Below are 26622 nucleotides of genomic sequence, written 5' to 3'. Positions count from 1 at the left end.
CAATATTGTTTTATGTTTGTGAGTGAGTGAATAATAATTGTTTTGTTTGACTTTTCTTCCCTTTATTCTACTTTGTAGATGTATTTACCTTAGCATAGATTGTAATTAAATAAAATTATTATTTTGTAATATCCCCATTTGTATGAATATCTGAAGCCAGGTTTTACATTATATTATAACATGATTTAAAGCGTTTTCTGGTTGTTATTGTTGTTGTTGTTGTTCTTCTTCTTCTTTTATATATGTTCCCACTCTTTCCAGACATCAATGAATGCGGCATTAACCCTTGTCAAAATGGTGGCATTTGCACAGATGAAATCAATGGATATCGATGTGACTGCCTCAGTGGCTTTACCGGATCTAATTGTCTATCAAGTAATCCTTTATTTTGGTATAATTGGATAGACATTGAATTAAAGAAAATGCCATAAATTCTTTCAAAAACGTGATAATTGGAATCATGGACAAGCCCATTATGTTTTGAATGATTGTTTTTTTTAGATGAAAACACGTTTTATAAGAAATGTCAAAATGGTTCAATATTTTAACCTGGATTAAATTCCATGTTACAACTCAAAATTTCCTGTTACCAATTTACTGCTAAGGTTGTTGAATTTGAATGTTATATATGTGAAATTGGCTATGATTTCTTGGAACGTAATGTCATTTTTTTCCAGTATGAATTACTTTAATTGTATATGAGGAGTTCATAAATTCTTCAATAATTACCAAATGAATGCAATTATCAGCTGAAAGGAGGAAGATAACCACTATATGTGCTAGAGAGAGAAACAAAATTATGCAGACTAAAGAAAGCCATCGATAAGTAAGTAATGTTTTTATTTTTCAGATATAGACGAATGTGCTCAGAATCCTTGTTTTAATGGAGCTACGTGTACGGATGGGATTGGAGGATTCACTTGCTCGTGCGCACCAGGATTTACAGGAATAACATGTGCAGTAGGTTAGTATAGACATCAGGATATTTTTCCTTTCGCTTTAGTTTTCGAATATTGAGGTATTGGGTGTGAGATCTGTATTCCGTCTTACACCACTGCCTTTGGTAGATTCACATTGTTTCTGTGATATGCACGTTTGGCTTTCAAGAACGCTTAAGATGCCAAAAGAGAAGATTAGAATTTAACGACATTAGGAAGCATTTGATTTCATATATTCTTGGAAAATGATAAACGAGGCAAAGATGAACAATGGTACGAGCATGCTGAAATGCCAGTGCAACAACCAACGATACACCTCTGGTCGATCAAATTTGAGTACGGCATCTAGGTGATGTTGAATTTTTAAATCACTCATCTAACATAAGTGTGATTTATTTCTAAAACCACGTCCATAACCATGATCTAAGAAAAAAACTGGCACAGTTCGATTCATCAATATTGTTTTATGTTTGTGAGTGAGTGATTAATAATTGTTTTGTTTGACTTTTCTTCCCTTTATTCTACTTTGTAGATGTATTTACCTTATCATAAATTGTAATTAAATAAAATTATTATTTTGTAATATCCCCATTTGTATGAATATCTGAAGCCAGGTTTTACATTATATTATAACATGATTTATAGCGTTTTCTGGTTGTTATTGTTGTTGTTGTTGTTCTTCTTCTTCTTTTATGTTTGTTCCCACTCTTTCCAGACATCAATGAATGCGGCATTAACCCTTGTCAAAATGGTGGCATTTGCACAGATGAAATCAATGGATATCGATGTGACTGCCTCAGTGGCTTTACCGGATCTAATTGTCTATCAAGTAAGCCTTCATTTTGGTATAATTGGATAGACATTGAATTAAAGAAAATACCATGAATTCTTTCAAAAACGTGATAATAGGAATCATGGACTTGCCCATTATGTTTTGAATGATTGTTTTTTTTTTAGATGAAAACACGTTCTATAAGAAATGTCAAAATGGTTCAATATTTTAACCTGGATTAAATTCCATGTTACAACTCAAAATTTCCTGTTACCAATTTACTGCTAAGGTTGTTGAATTTGTATGTAATATTTATGAAATTTGCTATGATTTCTTGGAACGTAATGTCAATTTTTTCCAGTATGAATTACTTTAATTGTATATGAGGAGTTCATAAATTCTTCAATAATTACCAAATGAATGCAATTATCAGCTAAAAGGAGGAAGATAACCACTATATGTGCTAGAGAGAGAAACAAAATTATGCAGACTAAAGAAAGCCATCGATAAGTAAGTAATGTTTTTATTTTTCAGATATAGACGAATGTGCTCAGAATCCTTGTTTTAATGGAGCTACGTGTACGGATGGGATTGGAGGATTCACTTGCTCGTGTGCACCAGGATTTACAGGAATAACATGTGCAGTAGGTTAGTATAGACATCAGGATATTTTTCCTTTCCCTTTAGTTTTCGAATTTTGAGGTATTGGGTGTGAGATCTCTATTCCGTCTTACACCACTGCCTTTGGTAGATTTACATTGTTTCTGTGATATGCACGTTTGGCTTTCAAGAACGCTTAAGATGCCAAAAGAGAAGATTAGAATTTAACGACATTAGGAAGCATTTGATTTCATATATTCTTGGAAAATGATAAACGAGGCAAAGATGAACAATGGTACGAGCAAGCTGAAATGCCAGTGCAACAACCAATGATACACCTCTGGTCGATCAAATTTGAGTACGGCATCTAAGTGATGTTGAATTTTTAATCACTCATCTAACATAAGTGTGATTTATTTCTAAAACCACGTCCATGACCATGATCTAGGAAAAAAACTGGCACAGTTCGATTCATCAATATTGTTTTATGTTTGTGAGTGAGTGAATAATAATTGTTTTGTTTGACTTTTCTTCCCTTTATTCTACTTTGTAGATGTATTTACCTTAGCATAGATTGTAATTAAATAAAATTATTATTTTGTAATATCCCCATTTGTATGAATATCTGAAGCCAGGTTTTACATTATATTATAACATGATTTAAAGCGTTTTCTGGTTGTTATTGTTGTTGTTGTTGTTCTTCTTCTTCTTTTATATATGTTCCCACTCTTTCCAGACATCAATGAATGCGGCATTAACCCTTGTCAAAATGGTGGCATTTGCACAGATGAAATCAATGGATATCGATGTGACTGCCTCAGTGGCTTTACCGGATCTAATTGTCTATCAAGTAATCCTTTATTTTGGTATAATTGGATAGACATTGAATTAAAGAAAATGCCATAAATTCTTTCAAAAACGTGATAATTGGAATCATGGACAAGCCCATTATGTTTTGAATGATTGTTTTTTTTAGATGAAAACACGTTTTATAAGAAATGTCAAAATGGTTCAATATTTTAACCTGGATTAAATTCCATGTTACAACTCAAAATTTCCTGTTACCAATTTACTGCTAAGGTTGTTGAATTTGAATGTTATATATGTGAAATTGGCTATGATTTCTTGGAACGTAATGTCATTTTTTTCCAGTATGAATTACTTTAATTGTATATGAGGAGTTCATAAATTCTTCAATAATTACCAAATGAATGCAATTATCAGCTGAAAGGAGGAAGATAACCACTATATGTGCTAGAGAGAGAAACAAAATTATGCAGACTAAAGAAAGCCATCGATAAGTAAGTAATGTTTTTATTTTTCAGATATAGACGAATGTGCTCAGAATCCTTGTTTTAATGGAGCTACGTGTACGGATGGGATTGGAGGATTCACTTGCTCGTGCGCACCAGGATTTACAGGAATAACATGTGCAGTAGGTTAGTATAGACATCAGGATATTTTTCCTTTCGCTTTAGTTTTCGAATATTGAGGTATTGGGTGTGAGATCTGTATTCCGTCTTACACCACTGCCTTTGGTAGATTCACATTGTTTCTGTGATATGCACGTTTGGCTTTCAAGAACGCTTAAGATGCCAAAAGAGAAGATTAGAATTTAACGACATTAGGAAGCATTTGATTTCATATATTCTTGGAAAATGATAAACGAGGCAAAGATGAACAATGGTACGAGCATGCTGAAATGCCAGTGCAACAACCAACGATACACCTCTGGTCGATCAAATTTGAGTACGGCATCTAGGTGATGTTGAATTTTTAAATCACTCATCTAACATAAGTGTGATTTATTTCTAAAACCACGTCCATAACCATGATCTAAGAAAAAAACTGGCACAGTTCGATTCATCAATATTGTTTTATGTTTGTGAGTGAGTGATTAATAATTGTTTTGTTTGACTTTTCTTCCCTTTATTCTACTTTGTAGATGTATTTACCTTATCATAAATTGTAATTAAATAAAATTATTATTTTGTAATATCCCCATTTGTATGAATATCTGAAGCCAGGTTTTACATTATATTATAACATGATTTATAGCGTTTTCTGGTTGTTATTGTTGTTGTTGTTGTTCTTCTTCTTCTTTTATGTTTGTTCCCACTCTTTCCAGACATCAATGAATGCGGCATTAACCCTTGTCAAAATGGTGGCATTTGCACAGATGAAATCAATGGATATCGATGTGACTGCCTCAGTGGCTTTACCGGATCTAATTGTCTATCAAGTAAGCCTTCATTTTGGTATAATTGGATAGACATTGAATTAAAGAAAATACCATGAATTCTTTCAAAAACGTGATAATAGGAATCATGGACTTGCCCATTATGTTTTGAATGATTGTTTTTTTTTTAGATGAAAACACGTTCTATAAGAAATGTCAAAATGGTTCAATATTTTAACCTGGATTAAATTCCATGTTACAACTCAAAATTTCCTGTTACCAATTTACTGCTAAGGTTGTTGAATTTGTATGTAATATTTATGAAATTTGCTATGATTTCTTGGAACGTAATGTCAATTTTTTCCAGTATGAATTACTTTAATTGTATATGAGGAGTTCATAAATTCTTCAATAATTACCAAATGAATGCAATTATCAGCTAAAAGGAGGAAGATAACCACTATATGTGCTAGAGAGAGAAACAAAATTATGCAGACTAAAGAAAGCCATCGATAAGTAAGTAATGTTTTTATTTTTCAGATATAGACGAATGTGCTCAGAATCCTTGTTTTAATGGAGCTACGTGTACGGATGGGATTGGAGGATTCACTTGCTCGTGCGCACCAGGATTTACAGGAATAACATGTGCAGTAGGTTAGTATAGACATCAGGATATTTTTCCTTTCCCTTTAGTTTTCGAATTTTGAGGTATTGGGTGTGAGATCTGTATTCCGTCTTACACCACTGCCTTTGGTAGATTTACATTGTTTCTGTGATATGCACGTTTGGCTTTCAAGAACGCTTAAGATGCCAAAAGAGAAGATTAGAATTTAACGACATTAGGAAGCTTTTGATTTCATATATTCTTGGAAAATGATAAACGAGGCAAAGATGAACAATGGTACGAGCATGCTGAAATGCCAGTGCAACAACCAATGATACACCTCTGGTCGATCAAATTTGAGTACGGCATCTAAGTGATGTTGAATTTTTAATCACTCATCTAACATAAGTGTGATTTATTTCTAAAACCACGTCCATGACCATGATCTAGGAAAAAAACTAGCACAGTTCGATTCATCAATATTGTTTTATGTTTGTGAGTGAGTGAATAATAATTGTTTTGTTTGACTTTTCTTCCCTTTATTCTACTTTGTAGATGTATTTACCTTAGCATAGATTGTAATTAAATAAAATTATTATTTTGTAATATCCCCATTTGTATGAATATCTGAAGCCAGGTTTTACATTATATTATAACATGATTTAAAGCGTTTTCTGGTTGTTATTGTTGTTGTTGTTGTTCTTCTTCTTCTTTTATATATGTTCCCACTCTTTCCAGACATCAATGAATGCGGCATTAACCCTTGTCAAAATGGTGGCATTTGCACAGATGAAATCAATGGATATCGATGTGACTGCCTCAGTGGCTTTACCGGATCTAATTGTCTATCAAGTAATCCTTTATTTTGGTATAATTGGATAGACATTGAATTAAAGAAAATGCCATAAATTCTTTCAAAAACGTGATAATTGGAATCATGGACAAGCCCATTATGTTTTGAATGATTGTTTTTTTTAGATGAAAACACGTTTTATGAGAAATGTCAAAATGGTTCAATATTTTAACCTGGATTAAATTCCATGTTACAACTCAAAATTTCCTGTTACCAATTTACTGCTAAGGTTGTTGAATTTGAATGTTATATATGTGAAATTGGCTATGATTTCTTGGAACGTAATGTCATTTTTTTCCAGTATGAATTACTTTAATTGTATATGAGGAGTTCATAAATTCTTCAATAATTACCAAATGAATGCAATTATCAGCTGAAAGGAGGAAGATAACCACTATATGTGCTAGAGAGAGAAACAAAATTATGCAGACTAAAGAAAGCCATCGATAAGTAAGTAATGTTTTTATTTTTCAGATATAGACGAATGTGCTCAGAATCCTTGTTTTAATGGAGCTACGTGTACGGATGGGATTGGAGGATTCACTTGCTCGTGCGCACCAGGATTTACAGGAATAACATGTGCAGTAGGTTAGTATAGACATCAGGATATTTTTCCTTTCGCGTTGGTTTTCGAATTTGGAGGTATTGGGTGTGAGATCTGTATTCCGTCTTACACCACTGCCTTTGGTAGATTCACATTGTTTCTGTGATATGCACGTTTGGCTTTCAAGAACGCTTAAGATGCCAAAAGAGAAGATTAGAATTTAACGACATTAGGAAGCATTTGATTTCATATATTCTTGGAAAATGATAAACGGGGCAAAGATGAACAATGGTACGAGCATGCTGAAATGCCAGTGCAACAACCAACGATACACCTCTGGTCGATCAAATTTGAGTACGGCATCTAGGTGATGTTGAATTTTTAAATCACTCATCTAACATAAGTGTGATTTATTTCTAAAACCACGTCCATAACCATGATCTAAGAAAAAAACTGGCACAGTTCGATTCATCAATATTGTTTTATGTTTGTGAGTGAGTGAATAATAATTGTTTTGTTTGACTTTTCTTCCCTTTATTCTACTTTGTAGATGTATTTACCTTATCATAAATTGTAATTAAATAAAATTATTATTTTGTAATATCCCCGTTTGTATGAATATCTGAAGCCAGGTTTTACATTATATTATAACATGATTTAAAGCGTTTTCTGGTTGTTATTGTTGTTGTTGTTGTTCTTCTTCTTCTTTTATATATGTTCCCACTCTTTCCAGACATCAATGAATGCGGCATTAACCCTTGTCAAAATGGTGGCATTTGCACAGATGAAATCAATGGATATCGATGTGACTGCCTCAGTGGCTTTACCGGATCTAATTGTCTATCAAGTAAGCCTTTATTTTGGTATAATTGGATAGACATTGAATTAAAGAAAATGCCATAAATTCTTTCAAAAACGTGATAATTGGAATCATGGACAAGCCCATTATGTTTTGAATGATTGTTTTTTTTAGATGAAAACACGTTTAATAAGAAATGTCAAAATGGTTCAATATTTTAACCTGGATTAAATTCCATGTTACAACTCAAAATTTCCTGTTACCAATTTACTGCTAAGGTTGTTGAATTTGAATGTTATATATGTGAAATTGGCTATGATTTCTTGGAACGTAATGTCATTTTTTTCCAGTATGAATTACTTTAATTGTATATGAGGAGTTCATAAATTCTTCAATAATTACCAAATGAATGCAATTATCAGCTGAAAGGAGGAAGATAACCACTATATGTGCTAGAGAGAGAAACAAAATTATGCAGACTAAAGAAAGCCATCGATAAGTAAGTAATGTTTTTATTTTTCAGATATAGACGAATGTGCTCAGAATCCTTGTTTTAATGGAGCTACGTGTACGGATGGGATTGGAGGATTCACTTGCTCGTGCGCACCTGGATTTACAGGAATAACATGTGCAGTAGGTTAGTATAGACATCAGGATATTTTTCCTTTCGCTTTAGTTTTCGAATATTGAGGTATTGGGTGTGAGATCTGTATTCCGTCTTACACCACTGCCTTTGGTAGATTCACATTGTTTCTGTGATATGCACGTTTGGCTTTCAAGAACGCTTAAGATGCCAAAAGAGAAGATTAGAATTTAACGACATTAGGAAGCATTTGATTTCATATATTCTTGGAAAATGATAAACGAGGCAAAGATGAACAATGGTACGAGCATGCTGAAATGCCAGTGAAACAACCAACGATACACCTCTGGTCGATCAAATTTGAGTACGGCATCTAGGTAATGTTGAATTTTTAAATCACTCATCTAACATAAGTGTGATTTATTTCTAAAACCACGTCCATAACCATAATCTAAGAAAAAAAATTGGCACAGTTCGATTCATCAATATTGTTTTATGTTTGTGAGTGAGTAAATAATAATTGTTTTGTTTGACTTTTCTTCCCTTTATTCTACTTTGTAGATGTATTTACCTTAGCATAGATTGTAATTAAATAAAATTATTATTTTGTAATATCCCCATTTGTATGAATATCTGAAGCCAGGTTTTACCTTATATTATAACATGATTTATAGCGTTTTCTGGTTGTTACTGTTGTTGTTGTTGTTCTTCTTCTTCTTTTATGTATGTTCCAACTCTTTCCAGACATCAATGAATGCGGCATTAACCCTTGTCAAAATGGTGGCATTTGCACAGATGAAATCAATGGATATCGATGTGACTGCCTCAGTGGCTTTACCGGATCTAATTGTCTATCAAGTAAGCCTTCATTTTGATATAATTGGATAGACATTGAATTAAAGAAAATACCATAAATTCTTTCAAAAACGTGATAATAGGAATCATGGACTTGCCCATTATGTTTTGAATGATTTTTTTTTTTTAGATGAAAACACGTTCTATAAGAAATGTCAAAATGGTTCAATATTTTAACCTGGATTAAATTCCATGTTACAACTCAAAATTTCCTGTTACCAATTTACTGCTAAGGTTGTTGAATTTGTATGTAATATTTGTGAAATTGGCTATGATTTCTTGGAACGTAATGTCATTTTTTTCCAGTATGAATTACTTTAATTGTATATGAGGAGTTCATAAATTCTTCAATAATTACCAAATGAATGCAATTATCAGCTGAAAGGAGGAAGATAACCACTATATGTGCTAGAGAGAGAAACAAAATTATGCAGACTAAAGAAAGCCATCGATAAGTAAGTAATGTTTTTATTTTTCAGATATAGACGAATGTGCTCAGAATCCTTGTTTTAATGGAGCTACGTGTACGGATGGGATTGGAGGATTCACTTGCTCGTGCGCACCAGGATTTACAGGAATAACATGTGCAGTAGGTTAGTATAGACATCAGGATATTTTTCCTTTCGCTTTAGTTTTCGAATATTGAGGTATTGGGTGTGAGATCTGTATTCCGTCTTACACCACTGCCTTTGGTAGATTCACATTGTTTCTGTGATATGCACGTTTGGCTTTCAAGAACGCTTAAGATGCCAAAAGAGAAGATTAGAATTTAACGACATTAGGAAGCATTTGATTTCATATATTCTTGGAAAATGATAAACGAGGCAAAGATGAACAATGGTACGAGCATGCTGAAATGCCAGTGCAACAACCAATGATACGCTTCCAGAAAAACCTGACGAAGACACTGATCATCTTGTGTGTAGTGTAGCTGAAAGGATTGGTATACATATCTCACCGCAGGATATAGACCGTTCCCATCGTATAGGGAAGAAACTCACTCATGGATATGAATCTTCATCAACAGATAAAGTGCCAAGAAATTCCTACGCCGGTGCTGCTAGCAACACCCAGGAGAAGCCAATTCCACCCCGCCCAGTCATTGTTAAGTTTATCTCTTACAAATCCAAACTGGCTTTTATTAAGAATCGACGTAAATCAAAGGGATCTAAAGTAGTAGTATCAGAGGACCTGACGAAAAGGAACGCCAATTTGCTATCACAAACAGCTCGCAATGAAAAAGTACGCTCGGCCTGGACAATGGATGGAAGAATATTTGCCTTAATCAAAACAACAAATGGCAAAGAAATACGTAAACTCATTACATCTCACACCGCTCTGTCAAACCTGTAGTCACAGGATTTTGCAATTTTGTAGTCCCAATTCGCTGACACTACCAGGTAATCAATGTTCTGCATCTGAAGGTTATTTTTACCTTGAACCACTGCATCCATGTACTGTTTGCAGATTTATGTTTTGAGGTTTGATATTTAATGATAATTTTGTATACATACATGTCTATACTTATATCCATATGTATCAATCCACATCTATCAATATCAATATTTTCGTACAGGCTGTGTGACCTTGATCCAGTACATGTACATTCTTGTACCGGTAACTGTTTGTTTGTACTTTAACATGCCTTTGAGCTGCATGTATGATACTTATTGGTAGTATTATGTTTACATCTACATCAATATCAACCTGCATATCAACACCAATAACATCCATGAACATCAATAACTACATCGACATGTATATCGATATTTTAAGTCTGAGGTTATATTTATTGAGTGTACTGAACTTACATATATCTACATCAACATGTATAATAACAACAACTGTACATCAATACCTACATCTATCTACGGTATATCAATATTTTTGCATCCAGTACATGTACATCTTTCTAGATTGGTTGTTTGTGCTTTACGCCGTTGGTAGCACTGTATTTACATTTGTACATCAATATCTACATATATATCAACACCAACATGAACATCAATAACTATAACTACATCTATCAATATCATTACTTAATACATATGTCTGACCTTGATCCAATACACTTTTGCATTGTTTGCTTAAGTACTCATATGCCTTTGAGGTATGTTATTTATTGACTGTATTGTATTTACATTAATCTACATCAATAGCTACATGTATATCAACACCAATACCCATGTACATCTACATCTATCAATACTTTGCATGTAAAGGGTGTTTGACCTTGATCAAGTACATCCTTGTATTGTTTGTTTGTTCTTGATGACTTGATTGCATTTTACTTACATTTATCTACATCAATTTATCAACACCAATATTTACGTACATCAATATCGATATCTCCAATATTTTCTTAAGTTTAAAGGCTGTTCTACAGTGTACCTTGAATCAGTACATCCTTGTAATGTTTGTTTGTACTGTACATGCTTTTGAGGTGTTATATTTATTGATGGTATTGGGTTTACATTTATCAACATCAATAATTACATAGATGTACATGTATTTCAGCACTAATATCCGTGCACATCAATACATGTAAATATCAATATTTCTTGCATTGACATGTAATGCATGATTAACCTTGACGAGGTACATGTACATTGTTTATGTGCTTGTACTTCCATGTATGCCTTTTGAGGTATGAAATTTACTTATAGTATTGCATTTACATTTATCGACATTAATATCTCTGCATACTAATATCAACACCAACATCCATGTACATCAACATCTATATCAATATTCTTGCACAATATATTAAAAGGCTGTTTGACCTTGATCCATTACATCCTTGTATTTAATTGTACAATATGCCTTACATATTTCAGTGTATCTTAAAAGTATAGACATCCAAGAATATTACTGCGTTATTCCAAGCTGTGTGTGTTATTTCCAGAAGATAGGTCTTATTAATAGCTCCCTTTTTTTAACTATGTATTTTGCAGATTCTAGTCATTATATTTGAAAAGACACATTGTTATAATTCCTATTTTCCATGTTATATTCCTTATAATTCTGCATTTGTTTGTTTGTTTTTATTTGTTATCTTTAACTGTTGTTGCTCCCCTCTTAGTTAGGTGTTATTCAATTTATTTTTTTTTCTTCTTTCTTTGACTTCCATTTACGTACCTACATTTACATGTCTAGCCGTACATCATGTTGTACTTGTGAAATTATATGTGACCGAAACCATAGTCAAGCTGACTCATATGATTTTATATGTTCCATTTGCAATGGAAAACTCCTTCCTTTTAACCATATTATTGAAGATGATGAGTTTTTATGGGCACTACAACAGTTTTTTCATATGAATAAGAGTATTCCATATGCTAATGTTCAAAATCTTAAAATCAATCCTTTTGTAATGCATAACAACCTCAAAGACGTTCATTATTCTCTCAATCTAAATGCACAATCTGTAGAAGATATCTCACAGGATGAGACATTTCATTTCCCAACAAATCCATGTTCATATTATCTTCCTGATGATTTTTGTAATAAATATAATAACTCTGACGATAGACTATCTCTATTACACTTAAATGCAAGGAGTCTCTGCTCAAATTTTAGTAAACTTGAGGAGTTACTGACTTCCCTTGATTTTTCGTTTTCTGTGATAGGAATATCAGAAACATGGCTGAATTCTTTCATGTTAACGTCTATTTATAATATATCTAATTACTCATTTGTTCACACATGTCGAGATTCCAAGACTGGTGGGGGTGTTGCCTTGTATATTTCCGAAAACGTTGAATTCCTTGAAAGACCAGATCTGACTGTAAATAATTTATTTCTTCAAACTGTTTTTATTGAAATTGTCAATGTTAACTCTAAGAATATAATTGTTGGGAATGTCTATAGACCTCCCAATACAGAAATTGACTTGTTTTTACATGATATGGATTCTCTGCTTTCTAAAATACACAATGAAAAAAAAATACTATACTTAATGGGAGATTACAATATCAATTTGTTAAATACTGATAGACACACTAAAAGCAAAGAGTTTGCTGATAATATGTTCTCATACAATTTATTCCCAGTAATCACCAAGCCTACACGCATATCATATAAATCTGCTACTATAATAGATAATATTTTTACAAATGCAATCCAATTTGAATATGATAGTGGGCTACTATATTCTGACATTTCAGATCATTTCCCAATATTTTATGTTGCAAAAAAGTTTAATAATATTTCGATTTCAAGGGAACCCCGCCTGAAGAGAATGATAAATGATGATGGGATCGATTGCTTAAAAAAGAAATTGAGCTGTCTAGACTGGAAACCAATCTATGCATCCAACGATGTCAACCATGCCTATGATCTGTTTTACTCAATTTTTTATGATGCTTATAATGAATGTCTTCCTACTGTTAACAGTAAAAAAAAAAAAACACGATTTCACAAACCTTGGATTTCTTCTGGCATCTTGAAATCTATAAACAAAAAAAATATCCTATATAAAAATTTTCACAGATACTCTGGACCAGAAAAGATTAAAAAAAGGAAAGAAGAAAAATACAAAAGCTATAAAAACTGTTTGGTAAAAGTAATTCGGTTTGCAAAAAGAGAATATTATAATAAAAAATTTAACACCTTAAGAGGTAACATGAAGAAAACATGGCAAGAAATTAATAACATATTGGGGAAAAAAGCTCAAATTTCTCTACCAACCAAAATGTTTTACAATAATGAATCTTTTGATACCAATCAAATGAAATCTAATTATTTCAACAGATATTTTGCAAATTTGGGCAAAAATCTTGCTCAAGTCATCCCTGACCCCCACACAGAGTTCATGTCTTTTTTAGGAGACAACAATATTCATTCAATGTTTTTTAAACCAACCAATATAAATGAAATACTAAAGATCTGCTCCTCCTTGAAATCAACGTTTTCCTGTAGCTCTGATGATATTATCCCATCTATTGTGAAAAAATGTATTTATCAATGTGTCCATCCACTGTGCCATATATATAATATGTCTCTTGAATATGGTGAAGTTCCTAATGCATTTAAAATAGCTAAAATTGTTCCAATTTTCAAAAAGGGTGATCGTAAAGACATTGTTAACTATAGACCAATTTCTGTTTTACCCATCTTCTCAAAGATACTAGAAAAAAATTGTTTTTGAACGTTTGTACAGCTTTTTGAATCATAACAATATATTAATCTCACAACAATTTGGTTTTCGTAAAAGATATTCAACATACATGCCAATATTTCACATGTATGATCGTATAATGCAAGAAATAGATAAGGGTAATCTCACCATTGGTATATTTTTGGATCTCTCGAAAGCATTTGACACCGTTGACCATGACATACTTCTTAAAAAAATGAAACATTATGGGATAAGAGGTCTCGCTCTTGATTGGTTTGATAATTATTTATCAAATCGCATGCAGTATGTTGTGGTCAACGGTGTCAAGTCAACTTTCAGTCATGTATCACACGGCGTTCCGCAAGGGTCTGTCCTCGGCCCCTTGCTTTTCCTTTTGTATATCAATGACCTTGTAAATTGTTCCTCAATTCTTAATTTCATACTCTTTGCTGATGATACCAGTATTACTCTTTCTCAAAAAAATATTATTCCTCTCATTAACACCATAAACATTGAACTTCGTAAAGTCGTTGTCTGGCTTCAATGCAATAAACTTTCACTGAACCTTGAAAAAACTAAATTTGTACTATTTAAAACACAAACTAAAAAAATTGGTAATGACATTCCTCCAGTTATTATGGATGGCAAGATTATTTCCCAGGTATCAAATATAAATTTTTTAGGTATCAAGATCAATGAATTTCTATCCTGGAAACCTCATATTGATGAATTATGCACTCGTTTATCAAAAAGTACTGGTGTCCTCCGCAAACTTAAGTTTATTTTACCCAGACATGTATTAATTTCACTTTATAATACTTTGGTTTTACCCCATCTCACTTATTGCTGTATGCTATGGGGGAATGGATTCAAAACACATTTACATAGATTATTTCTTATTCAAAAAAGGTTAATCAGAACAGTTTGTAATGCACATTTCAATAGTCACACAAACAAGTTATTTCTTGATTGTAAAATATTGAAAATTTCTGACTTGGTTCTTATGTATACCTATATATTTATGTACAATTACCATTCAAATCTCTTGCCAAATATTTTTGATAATCTCTTCAACACAAATGCCTCTTTCCATTCATACTTTACGCGTCATTCAGCAGATCTTCACCAATATCTTCCAAAAACTAAAATTTCCCAAAATTCTCTACGTTGTAGAGGAATTAAGCTGTGGAATGATTTAAATAATGATATTAAACAAAGTAAAACCATTAATAAGTTTAAAATACTCTTGAAAGTTGAATTTTTTGCTCAGTATAAAAACTCCTGCCAATAGCACACTGTAGGTCACTATTATTTATAATTATTAGTTCTAGTTTGCTTGTTTGTTTATTTCCCCTATGTTAGCCCATTGTTGTTGTTTTTTTTTTTTTATTGTATTTCAATGTTATTTGTTGTTCACTCTTTATGTACATGTATGTATTATATTAATTTGTATTTGATTGTACCATGGTGGTGCCCCACTCACAAGTTTTTTTTAATGAAAACTTCTAGGGGCTCCCAATCCCATGTTTTTACCTAATTTGTATATACCTGTATTTTTATGATAGATTGATTGAAATAAATTTTGAATTGAAAAATTGACATTAGGAAGCATTTGATTTCATATATTCTTGGAAAATGATAAACGAGGCAAAGATGAACAATGGTACGAGCATGCTGAAATGCCAGTGCAACAACCAATGATACACCTCTGGTCGATCAAATTTGAGTACGGCATCTAAGTGATGTTGAATTTTTAATCACTCATCTAACATAAGTGTGATTTATTTCTAAAACCACGTCCATGACCATGATCTAGGAAAAAAACTGGCACAGTTCGATTCATCAATATTGTTTTATGTTTGTGAGTGAGTGAATAATAATTGTTTTGTTTGACTTTTCTTCCCTTTATTCTACTTTGTAGATGTATTTACCTTAGCATAGATTGTAATTAAATAAAATTATTATTTTGTAATATCCCCATTTGTATGAATATCTGAAGCCAGGTTTTACATTATATTATAACATGATTTAAAGCGTTTTCTGGTTGTTATTGTTGTTGTTGTTGTTCTTCTTCTTCTTTTATATATGTTCCCACTCTTTCCAGACATCAATGAATGCGGCATTAACCCTTGTCAAAATGGTGGCATTTGCACAGATGAAATCAATGGATATCGATGTGACTGCCTCAGTGGCTTTACCGGATCTAATTGTCTATCAAGTAAGCCTTTATTTTGGTATAATTGGATAGACATTGAATTAAAGAAAATGCCATAAATTCTTTCAAAAACGTGATAATTGGAATCATGGACAAGCCCATTATGTTTTGAATGATTGTTTTTTTTAGATGAAAACACGTTTTATGAGAAATGTCAAAATGGTTCAATATTTTAACCTGGATTAAATTCCATGTTACAACTCAAAATTTCCTGTTACCAATTTACTGCTAAGGTTGTTGAATTTGAATGTTATATATGTGAAATTGGCTATGATTTCTTGGAACGTAATGTCATTTTTTTCCAGTATGAATTACTTTAATTGTATATGAGGAGTTCATAAATTCTTCAATAATTACCAAATGAATGCAATTATCAGCTGAAAGGAGGAAGATAACCACTATATGTGCTAGAGAGAGAAACAAAATTATGCAGACTAAAGAAAGCCATCGATAAGTAAGTAATGTTTTTATTTTTCAGATATAGACGAATGTGCTCAGAATCCTTGTTTTAATGGAGCTACGTGTACGGATGGGATTGGAGGATTCACTTGCTCGTGCGCACCAGGATTTACAGGAATAACATGTGCAGTAGGTTAGTATAGACATCAGGATATTTTTCCTTTCGCTTTAGTTTTCGAATATTGAGGTATTGGGTGTGAGATCTGTATTCCGTCTTACACCACTGCCTTTGGTAGATTCACATTGTTTCTGTGATATGCACGTTTGGCTTTCAAGAACGCTTAAGATGCCAAAAGAGAAGATTAGAATTTAACGACATTAGGAAGCATTTGATTTCATATATTCTTGGAAAATGATAAACGAGGCAAAGATGAACAATGGTACGAGCATGCTGAAATGCCAGTGAAACAACCAACGATACACCTCTGGTCGATCAAATTTGAGTACGGCATCTAGGTAATGTTGAATTTTTAAATCACTCATCTATCATAAGTGTGATTTATTTCTAAAACCACGTCCATAACCATAATCTAAGAAAAAAAATTGGCACAGTTCGATTCATCAATATTGTTTTATGTTTGTGAGTGAGTAAATAATAATTGTTTTGTTTGACTTTTCTTCCCTTTATTCTACTTTGTAGATGTATTTACCTTAGCATAGATTGTAATTAAATAAAATTATTATTTTGTAATATCCCCATTTGTATGAATATCTGAAGCCAGGTTTTACATTATATTATAACATGATTTAAAGCGTTTTCTGGTTGTTATTGTTGTTGTTGTTCTTCTTCTTCTTCTTTTATATATGTTCCCACTCTTTCCAGACATCAATGAATGCGGCATTAACCCTTGTCAAAATGGTGGCATTTGCACAGATGAAATCAATGGATATCGATGTGACTGCCTCAGTGGCTTTACCGGATCTAATTGTCTATCAAGTAAGCCTTTATTTTGGTATAATTGGATAGACATTGAATTAAAGAAAATGCCATAAATTCTTTCAAAAACGTGATAATTGGAATCATGGACAAGCCCATTATGTTTTGAATGATTGTTTTTTTTTAGATGAAAACACGTTTTATAAGAAATGTGAAAATGGTTCAATATTTTAACCTGGATTAAATTCCATGTTACAACTCAAAATTTCCTGTTACCAATTTACTGCTAAGGTTGTTGAATTTGAATGTTATATATGTGAAATTGGCTATGATTTCTTGGAACGTAATGTCATTTTTTTCCAGTATGAATTACTTTAATTGTATATGAGGAGTTCATAAATTCTTCAATAATTACCAAATGAATGCAATTATCAGCTGAAAGGAGGAAGATAACCACTATATGTGCTAGAGAGAGAAACAAAATTATGCAGACTAAAGAAAGCCATCGATAAGTAAGTAATGTTTTTATTTTTCAGATATAGACGAATGTGCTCAGAATCCTTGTTTTAATGGAGCTACGTGTACGGATGGGATTGGAGGATTCACTTGCTCGTGCGCACCAGGATTTACAGGAATAACATGTGCAGTAGGTTAGTATAGACATCAGGATATTTTTCCTTTCGCTTTAGTTTTCGAATATTGAGGTATTGGGTGTGAGATCTGTATTCCGGCTTACACCACTGCCTTTGGTAGATTCACATTGTTTCTGTGATATGCACGTTTGTCTTTCAAGAACGCTTAAGATGCCAAAAGAGAAGATTACAATTTAACGACATTAGGAAGCATTTGATTTCATATATTCTTGGAAAATGATAAACGAGGCAAAGATGAACAATGATACGAGCATGCTGAAATGCCAGTGCAACAACCAATGATACACCTCTGGTCGATCAATTTTGAGTACGGCATCTTTTTGTACTATTGCAAGATAAGGTGACATTTTGTCTTACTTATGTCAAGAAGACTTTAAGGAACCCTTTAAAGTTTCTTGATGCAGAGAGAGTATGGATTTGCCTTGGTTGCTGCTCTACCATTATTTTTTTAGGTCTTGTTCTATTATCTTCCTACAATTGCAACACCATGCTGTGCTGACGACTACATACATTTTTAGATGGGTTGCCAAATATGTCTTACAGCTTATTTCCGTCACCAAATTTTGGCACTGTGAATATATTGCAATTTTCCCAAAAGCAAACCAACGCTAAGAAGGAAATATTGCACGTTTTGAGGGTAAAATTGTGCTTAAGATATTGTATGCATGTCATAGTACACGTCAGGTTTGATAAACCAAATTAGTAGGAATAAATTAAATGTAATATCATATTACCATTGTGTAATAAACAAATACGAAGAAAACATTGCAGCACTCCAACGAGAGATTCTACGAAATTCAATTAAAGAAAATAATATTTTTTAAACATTTTTATCCTAGACTATGTAAAATGAAATGTCTAATCTACTTTTTTTTCTTTAGATATTAATGAGTGTGAAAGTACCCCCTGTCAAAACGGAGCTACCTGTCAGGATGAAATCAATGGATACACATGTGATTGCTTACCAGGATATACAGGATCACAATGCGTAATAAGTAAGAGGAAAACTTTGAAGAATATTATATACATAAGGAGATATCGTCAGTTTTTAAGAAAGTTCCTAACCTGATTCAAAAGTGGATTCTTCATTAAGTACGAACATGGATAAACAATGTAAAAACTACGTGAAGAAAACATTATGACAAAATGTGTTTCGTTAAAATAGTTTCAAATATCTTATTTGAATGAAAGTTATCGAATAAGCCGACTTCGTTTTATGATATCGAAATTTGAATTCAATCATGTAGCCAGTCTATCAAAAGTTTCACTGAGAATGTGTAATATTTTGACATCCTGATTCTAAAACAATCAAAGTAAATAAATCAAATCGCGAATCACGTAAGACCTTCAAATACATAACGATTGCCTCCATATTTTATTTAACAATTTATTTTCTATGTCTTGCAATGTCTGATATCATGCATTTATGTCATAAAAGTAATGTTGAATTTTTAAATCACTCATCTAACATACGTGTGATTTATTTATAAAACCACGTCCATTACCATGATCTATAGGAAAAATCTGGCACAGTTCGATTCAACAATATTGTTTTATGTTTGTGAGTGAGTGATTAATAATTGTTTTGTTTGACTTTTCTTCCCTTTATTCTACTTTGTAGATGTATTTACCTTATCATAGATTGTAATTAAATAAAAGTATTATTTTGTAATATCCCCATTTGTATGAATATCTGAAGCCAGGTTTTACATTTTATTATAACATGATTTATAGCGTTTTCTTGTTGTTATTGTTGTTTCTTTTCTTCTTCTTTTATGTATGTTCCCACTCTTTCCAGACATCAATGAATGCGGCAGTAACCCTTGTCAAAATGGTGGCATTTGCACAGATAAAATAAATGGATATCGATGTGACTGCCTCAGTGGCTTTACCGGATCTAATTGTCTATCAAGTAAGTTACAGATTCGGTATAATCGGATTGATAGTGAAATAAGGAAACATCGAAAATCCTTTCCTAAACATGAATATATTCATTTTTATACCCCTTTCTATGATCACACTCTTTCAGACATCAATGAATGCGGCAGTAACCCTTGTCAAAATGGTGGCATTTGCACAGATGAAATCAATGGATATCGATGTGACTGCCTCAAAGGCTTCAACGGATCTAATTGTCAATCAGGTAAGCCTTAAATTCGGCATATTCGGATAAACATTAAATTAAAGAAAACACCAAAAAATCTTTCAAAAACGTGATAATTGGAATCATGGACTAGCCCATTATGTTTTTAATGATTTTTTTTTAGATGAAAACACATTTTTTATAAGAATTGTGAAAATGGTTGAATATTTTAACCTGGATTAAATTCCATGTTACAACTCAAAATTTCCTGTTACCAATTCACTGTCAAGGTTGTTGAATTTGTATGTAATATTTGTGGAATTGGCTATGATTTCTTGGAACGTAATGTCAATTTTTCCAGTATGAATTACTTTAATTGTATATGAGGAGTTCATAAATTCTTCAATACTTACCAAATGAACGTACTTATCAGCTGAAAGGAGGAAGATTACCACAATATGTGCTAGAGAGAGGAACAAAATTATGCAGACCAAAGAAAGCCATTGATAAGTAAGTAATGTTTTTATTTTTCAGATATAGACGAATGTGCTCAGGACCCTTGTTTTAATGGAGCTACGTGTACGGATGGGGTTGGAGGATTCACTTGCTCGTGCGCACCAGGATTTACAGGAATAACTTGTGAAGTAGGTTAGTATAGACATCAGGATATTTTTCCTTTCGCTTTAGTTTTCGAATTTTGAGGTATTGGGTGTGAGATCTGTATTCCGTCTTACACCACTGCCTTTGGTAGATTCACATTGTTTCTGTGATATGCACGTTTGACTTTCAAGAACTCTTAAGATGCCAAAAGAGATGACTAGAATTTAACGACATTAGGAAGTATTTGATTTCATACATTCTTGGAAAATGATAAACGAGGCAAAGATGAACAATGATACGAGCATGCTGAAATGCCAGTGCAACAACCTATGATACACCTCTGGTCGATCAATTTTGAGTATGGCATCTTTTTGTACTATTGCAAGATACGGTGACATTTTGTCAGAATTATGTCAACAAGACTTTTAAAGAACCCATTAAAGTTTCGTGATACAAGGGGAGTATGGATTTGCGTTGATTGCAGCTCTACCATTATTTATTAGGCCCTGCTCTATTTTCTTCCTAGATGTCTTAATGTTTATTTCCGTCACCAAATTATGGCACTGTGAACATATTGCAATTTTCCAAAAAGCAAAGCAAACCAACGCTAAGAAGGAAATATTACACGTTTTGAGGGTAAATTGTATGCATGTCATAGTGCACGCCAGGTTTAATCAACTAAATTAGTACGAATAAATTAAATGTAATATCACATTACCATAATATAATGAACAAATACGAAGAAAACATTGCAGCACTCCAACGAGAGATTCTACGAAATTGCAATTAAAGACAATATTATTATTATTATTTTTTATCCTAGACTATGTAATACGAAATTTATAATCTATTTTGTTTTCTTCAGATATAAACGAGTGTGCAAGTACCCCCTGTCAAAACGGAGCTACCTGCATGGATGTAATCAGCGGATACACCTGTGATTGCTTAGCAGGATATACCGGATCACAATGCGTAATAAGTAAGAGGAAAACTTTGAAGGATATCATAAACATAAAGAGATATCGTCAGTTCTTAAGAAAGTTCCGAACCTGATTTAAAAGTGGATTCTTCATTAAGTACGAACATGTATAAACAGTGTGAAAACTACGTGAAGAAAACATTATGACAAAATGTGTTTCGTAAAAATAGTTTCAAATATCTTATTTGAATGAAAGTTATGGAATAAGCCAACTTCGTTTTATGATATCGAAATTTGAATTCAATTATGTAGCCAGTCTATCAAAAGTTTCACTGAGAATGTGTAATAGTTTGACATCCTGATTCTAAAACAATCAAAGTAAATAAATCAAATCGCGAATCACATTAGACCTTCAAATACATCACGATTGCATCCATATTTTATTTAACTATTTATTTTCTATGTCTTGCAATGTCTGATATCATGCATTTATGTCATAAAAGTGATGTTGAATTTTTAAATCACTCATCTAACATAGGTGTGATTTATTTCTAAAACCACGTCCATGACCACGATCTAGGAAAAACTGGTACAGTTCGATTCATCAATATTGTTTTATGTTTGTGAGTAAGTGATTAATAATTGTTTTGTTTGACTTTTCTTCCCATTATTCTACTTTGTAAATGTACTTACCTTAACATAGATTGTAATTGAATAAAATTATTATTTTGTAATATCCTCATTTGTATGAATATCTGAAGCCAGGTTTTACATTTTATTATAACATGATTTATAGCGTTTTCTTGTTGTTATTGTTCTTGTTTCTCTTCTTCTTCTTTTATGTATGTTCCCACTCTTTCCAGACATCAATGAATGCGGCATTAACCCTTGTCAAAATGGTGGCATTTGCACAGATAAAATAAATGGATATCGATGTGACTGCCTCAGTGGCTTTACTGGATCTAATTGTCTATCAAGTAAGTTACAGATTCGGTATAATCGGATTGATAGTGAAATAAGGAAACATCGAAAATCCTTTCCTAAACGTGAATATATTCATTTTTTATACCCCTTTCTATGATCACACTCTTTCAGACATCAATGAATGCGGCAGTAACCCTTGTCAAAATGGTGGCATTTGCACAGATGAAATTAATGGATATCGATGTGACTGCCTCAATGGCTTCAACGGATCTAATTGTCAATCAGGTAAGCCTTAAATTCGGCATAATCGGATAAACATTGAATTAAAGAAAACACCAAAAAATCTTTCAAAAACGTGATAATTGGAATCATGGACTAGCCCATTATGTTTTGAATGATTTTTTTTTAGATGAAAACACATTTTATAAGAAATGGATGAACAAAACAATTTTCTCTCACATACAACTTTTTTACAAAAATACAAAATTAATTGTAATTTTCTTGAATATTATTCATTGATTTCTGCAATACCCAATGAATGGAAACATTTTCGTTAACATCTTGTTGAGAGTAGAACAACTCAAGAAGATTTGTTGTATAATTTAAATAATGTTTTTAAGGTATGCTAGTTTATCCATAGAATTTCTGTTGATAAAATCTTAAAGTCCCCTACTTCGCAAACAAAATGGGCATCCATTTTAAATGAACCGGTTAATAATTGAAATAGATTGTATATGATTCCCTTTAAATGCTGTCTTTCAACAAAACTCTGCTACTTTCAATATAAACTTTTCAATCGGATAATGGGGGTGAACAAATATCTTTACGATATTGGCTTGTCTGAATCTAATTTATGTACATTTTGTTCTTCCTCTGTTGAAAGCATTTCACATCTGTTTTGGGACTGCCCTGTAACTCAACAATTCATTCAAAACTTCCAAACCTCTTTTTTTAACAATGACGTGTATTTGAATAAGAATTTATTTTTGTTTGGTTGCCCTGACGCTCAATACTCTACTGTAAACCGTTATATTCTTTACGCTAAATATTTTATTTTTTCGACACGTTGTAAGGAAGATCGGTTGTGTTTTAGTTCTTTTAAGAACGTATTGAAACGCTATTGTGAAATTGAAAGGGTTCTTAGTCAAAAACATCATAATTTTGTTTTATCAATAGATAATAGTACGCATGTACAGTTGTTGTAAACATGTTTGCTTCATGATTTTTCTGTAAATTGAATTGATTTCGTGTTTGATTTTGAATAAAATCTTTCTATGAAAGAAAAAAAAAATGTGAAAATGGTTGAATATTTTAACCTGGATTAAATTCCATGTTACAACTCAAAATTTCCTGCTACCAATTCACTGTCAAGGTTGTTGAATTTGTATGTTATATTTGTGAAATTGGCTATGATTTCTTGGAACGTAATGTCAATTTTTTCCAGTATGAATTACTTTAATTGTATATGAGGAGTTCATAAATTCTTCAATAATTACCAAATAAACGTACTTATCAGCTGAAAGGAGGAAGATTACCACAATATGTGTTAGAGAGAGGAACAAAATTATGCAGACCAAAGAAAGCCATTGATAAGTTAATAATGTTTTTATTTTTCAGATATAGACGAATGTGCTCAGGACCCTTGTTTTAATGGAGCTACGTGTACGGATGGGATTGGAGGATTCACTTGCTCGTGCGCACCAGGATTTACAGGAATAACTTGTGAAGTAGGTTAGTATAGACATCAGGATATTTTTCCTTTCGCTTTAGTTTTCGAATTTTGAGGTATTTGGTGTGAGATCTGTATTCCGTCTTACACCACTGCCTTTGGTAGATTCACATTGTTTCTGTGATATGCACGTTTGACTTTCAAGAACTCTTAAGATAACAAAAGAGATGACTAGAATTTAACGACATTAGGAAGTATTTGATTTCATACATTCTTGGAAAATGATAAACGAGGCAAAGATGAACAATGATACGAGCATGCTGAAATGCCAGTGCAACAACCAATGATACACATTTGGGGAGTGTTTCATCAACATTTTCATCCGACAAGTTGTCAGATCTGACATCTTTCTCTGATGTTGATTGGCTGAGAGGTACTGTTACTATGGTAACTGCCGGATAAAATGGGACTTGTCGGATAAAACGTCCGACAAGTCCTTTCATGAAACGACCCCCTGTTCGATCAATTTTGAGTACGGCATCTTTTTGTACTATTGCAAGATCAGGTGACATTTTTCCTGACTTATGTCAAGAAGACTTTTAAGGAACCCATAAGAGTTTCCTGATGCAGAGAGAGTATGGATTTGCATCGATTGCAGCTCTCCCATTATTTATTAGTCCCTGCCCTATTATCATCCCATTCCGTCACCAAATTTTGGCAATGTGAATATATTGCAATTTCCCAAAAGCATACCAACGCTAAAAATGAAATATGGCATTTTTTTTTTTTTTGGGGGGGGGTAAAATTGTGCATAAGATATTCTATTCATGTCATAGTACACGCAAGGTTTAATCAATCAAATTAGTAAGAACAATTTAAATGTAACATCATATTACCATTGTGTAATAAAAAAAAATACGAAGAGATCATTGCATCACTCCAACGATAGATTCTACGAAATTGCAGTTAAAGAAAATATAATTTTTAAAATATTTTTATCCAAATCTATATTTTTAATATAGATATGAATGAGTGTGCAAGTACCCCCTGTCAAAACGGAGCTACCTGTCAGGATTTAATCAATGGATACACATGTGATTGCTTACCAGGATATACCGGATCACAATGCGTAATAAGTAAGAGGAAAACTTTAAAGAATATCATATACATAAAGAGTTATCGTCAGTTTTTTAGAAAGTTCCGAACCTGATTTAAAAGTGCATACTTAATTAAGTACGAACATGTTTAAAAAATACTTGAAGAAAACATTATGACAAAAAGTTTCTTTGTATAAATGGTTTTAAATATCTTACTTGAATGAAAGTTATGGAATAAGCCATCTTCATTTTGTGATATCAAAAAATTGAAGTTGAATATGTGGTTATTCTTTCACATGGTGATTCTGAAGATGATGGTGGCGGCAGTGCAGAGTTAATGAGTTTTGTCATCTGTGATATGTGCAAAGTCCTAGTCTGGCATTTAAAATATCAGAAAGTCAAAAAGGGGCCTAAGCTTTCGATCCTAGCAGAATCTTCGTCGGAGGCAAAATGACAAACATATAAAGTAGAACAACCATATCATTTAAAATATCAGACAGCAACAAATTTTGAAATTGTTACAATTTTGCCATGTCTGATATCATGCATTTATGTCATAAAAGTGACGTTGATTTTTGACATCACACATCTAACCTAGGTCTGATTTAGTTTTAAAATAACGTCCCTGACCATGATCAAGGACAAAACTGGTAAAGTTTGATTTATTAATATAGGCTGTGTTTTTGCGCGTGTGATTAATAATGGTTTTATTTGACTTTTCTTTCCTTTATTCTACTTTATAGACTTTAGTTACCTTAACAAAAAATCTTATAAAATAAAATTATTATTTTGTAACATCCTTTTTTCTATAAATATCTTAAGCCAGGTTTTACAATATTTTAAACATGTTCAAAGCGGTTTTTTTTTTTCTTTTTATATGTTCAAACTCTTTTCAGACATCAATGAATGCGGCAGTAGCCCTTGTCAAAATGGCAGCATTTGCGCAGATGAAATCAATGGATATCGATGTGACTGCCCCCTAGGCTTCAATGGATCTAATTGTCAATCAAGTAAGTTATAAATTCGGTATAATTATATAGACAGTGAATTAAAGAAAACACTGCAAATCCTTTTCAAAACATGAATATATTTAGGACGCAGTTGAACTCAATTATGAATTAGCCCATTAACAAATGAATGTTTGTACAAGAAGATGAATACACATTGAAAAAGAAATGTGAACAAATGGTAAATCAAAGGTGTTCCATATCAACCTTCTCAAAAAGTATCATGATAGAATTGACCCATCTTCTCTTTCAGATAATCAGAGTCAGGGGGCT

At 32.4% G+C, this 26622-nt stretch overlaps 1 protein-coding gene across 1 annotated transcript in view; it reads left to right on the top strand.

Moving 5' to 3' along the window:
• LOC129270423 (fibrillin-2-like) overlaps positions 1-26622 on the top strand; it is an 86894-nt gene that overhangs the window by 49112 nt on the left and 11160 nt on the right. The window contains exons 63-89 of the mRNA XM_064106079.1: positions 262-375; positions 851-964; positions 1654-1767; positions 2245-2358; positions 3047-3160; positions 3636-3749; positions 4439-4552; positions 5030-5143; positions 5832-5945; positions 6421-6534; positions 7224-7337; positions 8617-8730; positions 9207-9320; positions 15951-16064; positions 16540-16653; positions 17344-17457; positions 17934-18047; positions 18932-19045; positions 19849-19962; positions 20080-20193; positions 20668-20781; positions 21599-21712; positions 22516-22629; positions 22748-22861; positions 24194-24307; positions 25268-25381; positions 26239-26352. Of these exons, the coding sequence (XP_063962149.1) occupies positions 262-375; positions 851-964; positions 1654-1767; positions 2245-2358; positions 3047-3160; positions 3636-3749; positions 4439-4552; positions 5030-5143; positions 5832-5945; positions 6421-6534; positions 7224-7337; positions 8617-8730; positions 9207-9320; positions 15951-16064; positions 16540-16653; positions 17344-17457; positions 17934-18047; positions 18932-19045; positions 19849-19962; positions 20080-20193; positions 20668-20781; positions 21599-21712; positions 22516-22629; positions 22748-22861; positions 24194-24307; positions 25268-25381; positions 26239-26352 (3078 nt within the window). The remainder of the gene's footprint in view (positions 1-261; positions 376-850; positions 965-1653; positions 1768-2244; positions 2359-3046; positions 3161-3635; positions 3750-4438; positions 4553-5029; positions 5144-5831; positions 5946-6420; positions 6535-7223; positions 7338-8616; positions 8731-9206; positions 9321-15950; positions 16065-16539; positions 16654-17343; positions 17458-17933; positions 18048-18931; positions 19046-19848; positions 19963-20079; positions 20194-20667; positions 20782-21598; positions 21713-22515; positions 22630-22747; positions 22862-24193; positions 24308-25267; positions 25382-26238; positions 26353-26622) is intronic.

The sequence above is a fragment of the Lytechinus pictus genome, chromosome 10 (assembly GCF_037042905.1).
Source record: "Lytechinus pictus isolate F3 Inbred chromosome 10, Lp3.0, whole genome shotgun sequence".
In the NCBI taxonomy this organism is placed as follows: domain Eukaryota; kingdom Metazoa; phylum Echinodermata; class Echinoidea; order Temnopleuroida; family Toxopneustidae; genus Lytechinus; species Lytechinus pictus.
The sequence above is the reverse complement of the archived record's forward strand: the minus strand, read 5'-3'. Positions and strand labels throughout refer to the sequence as shown.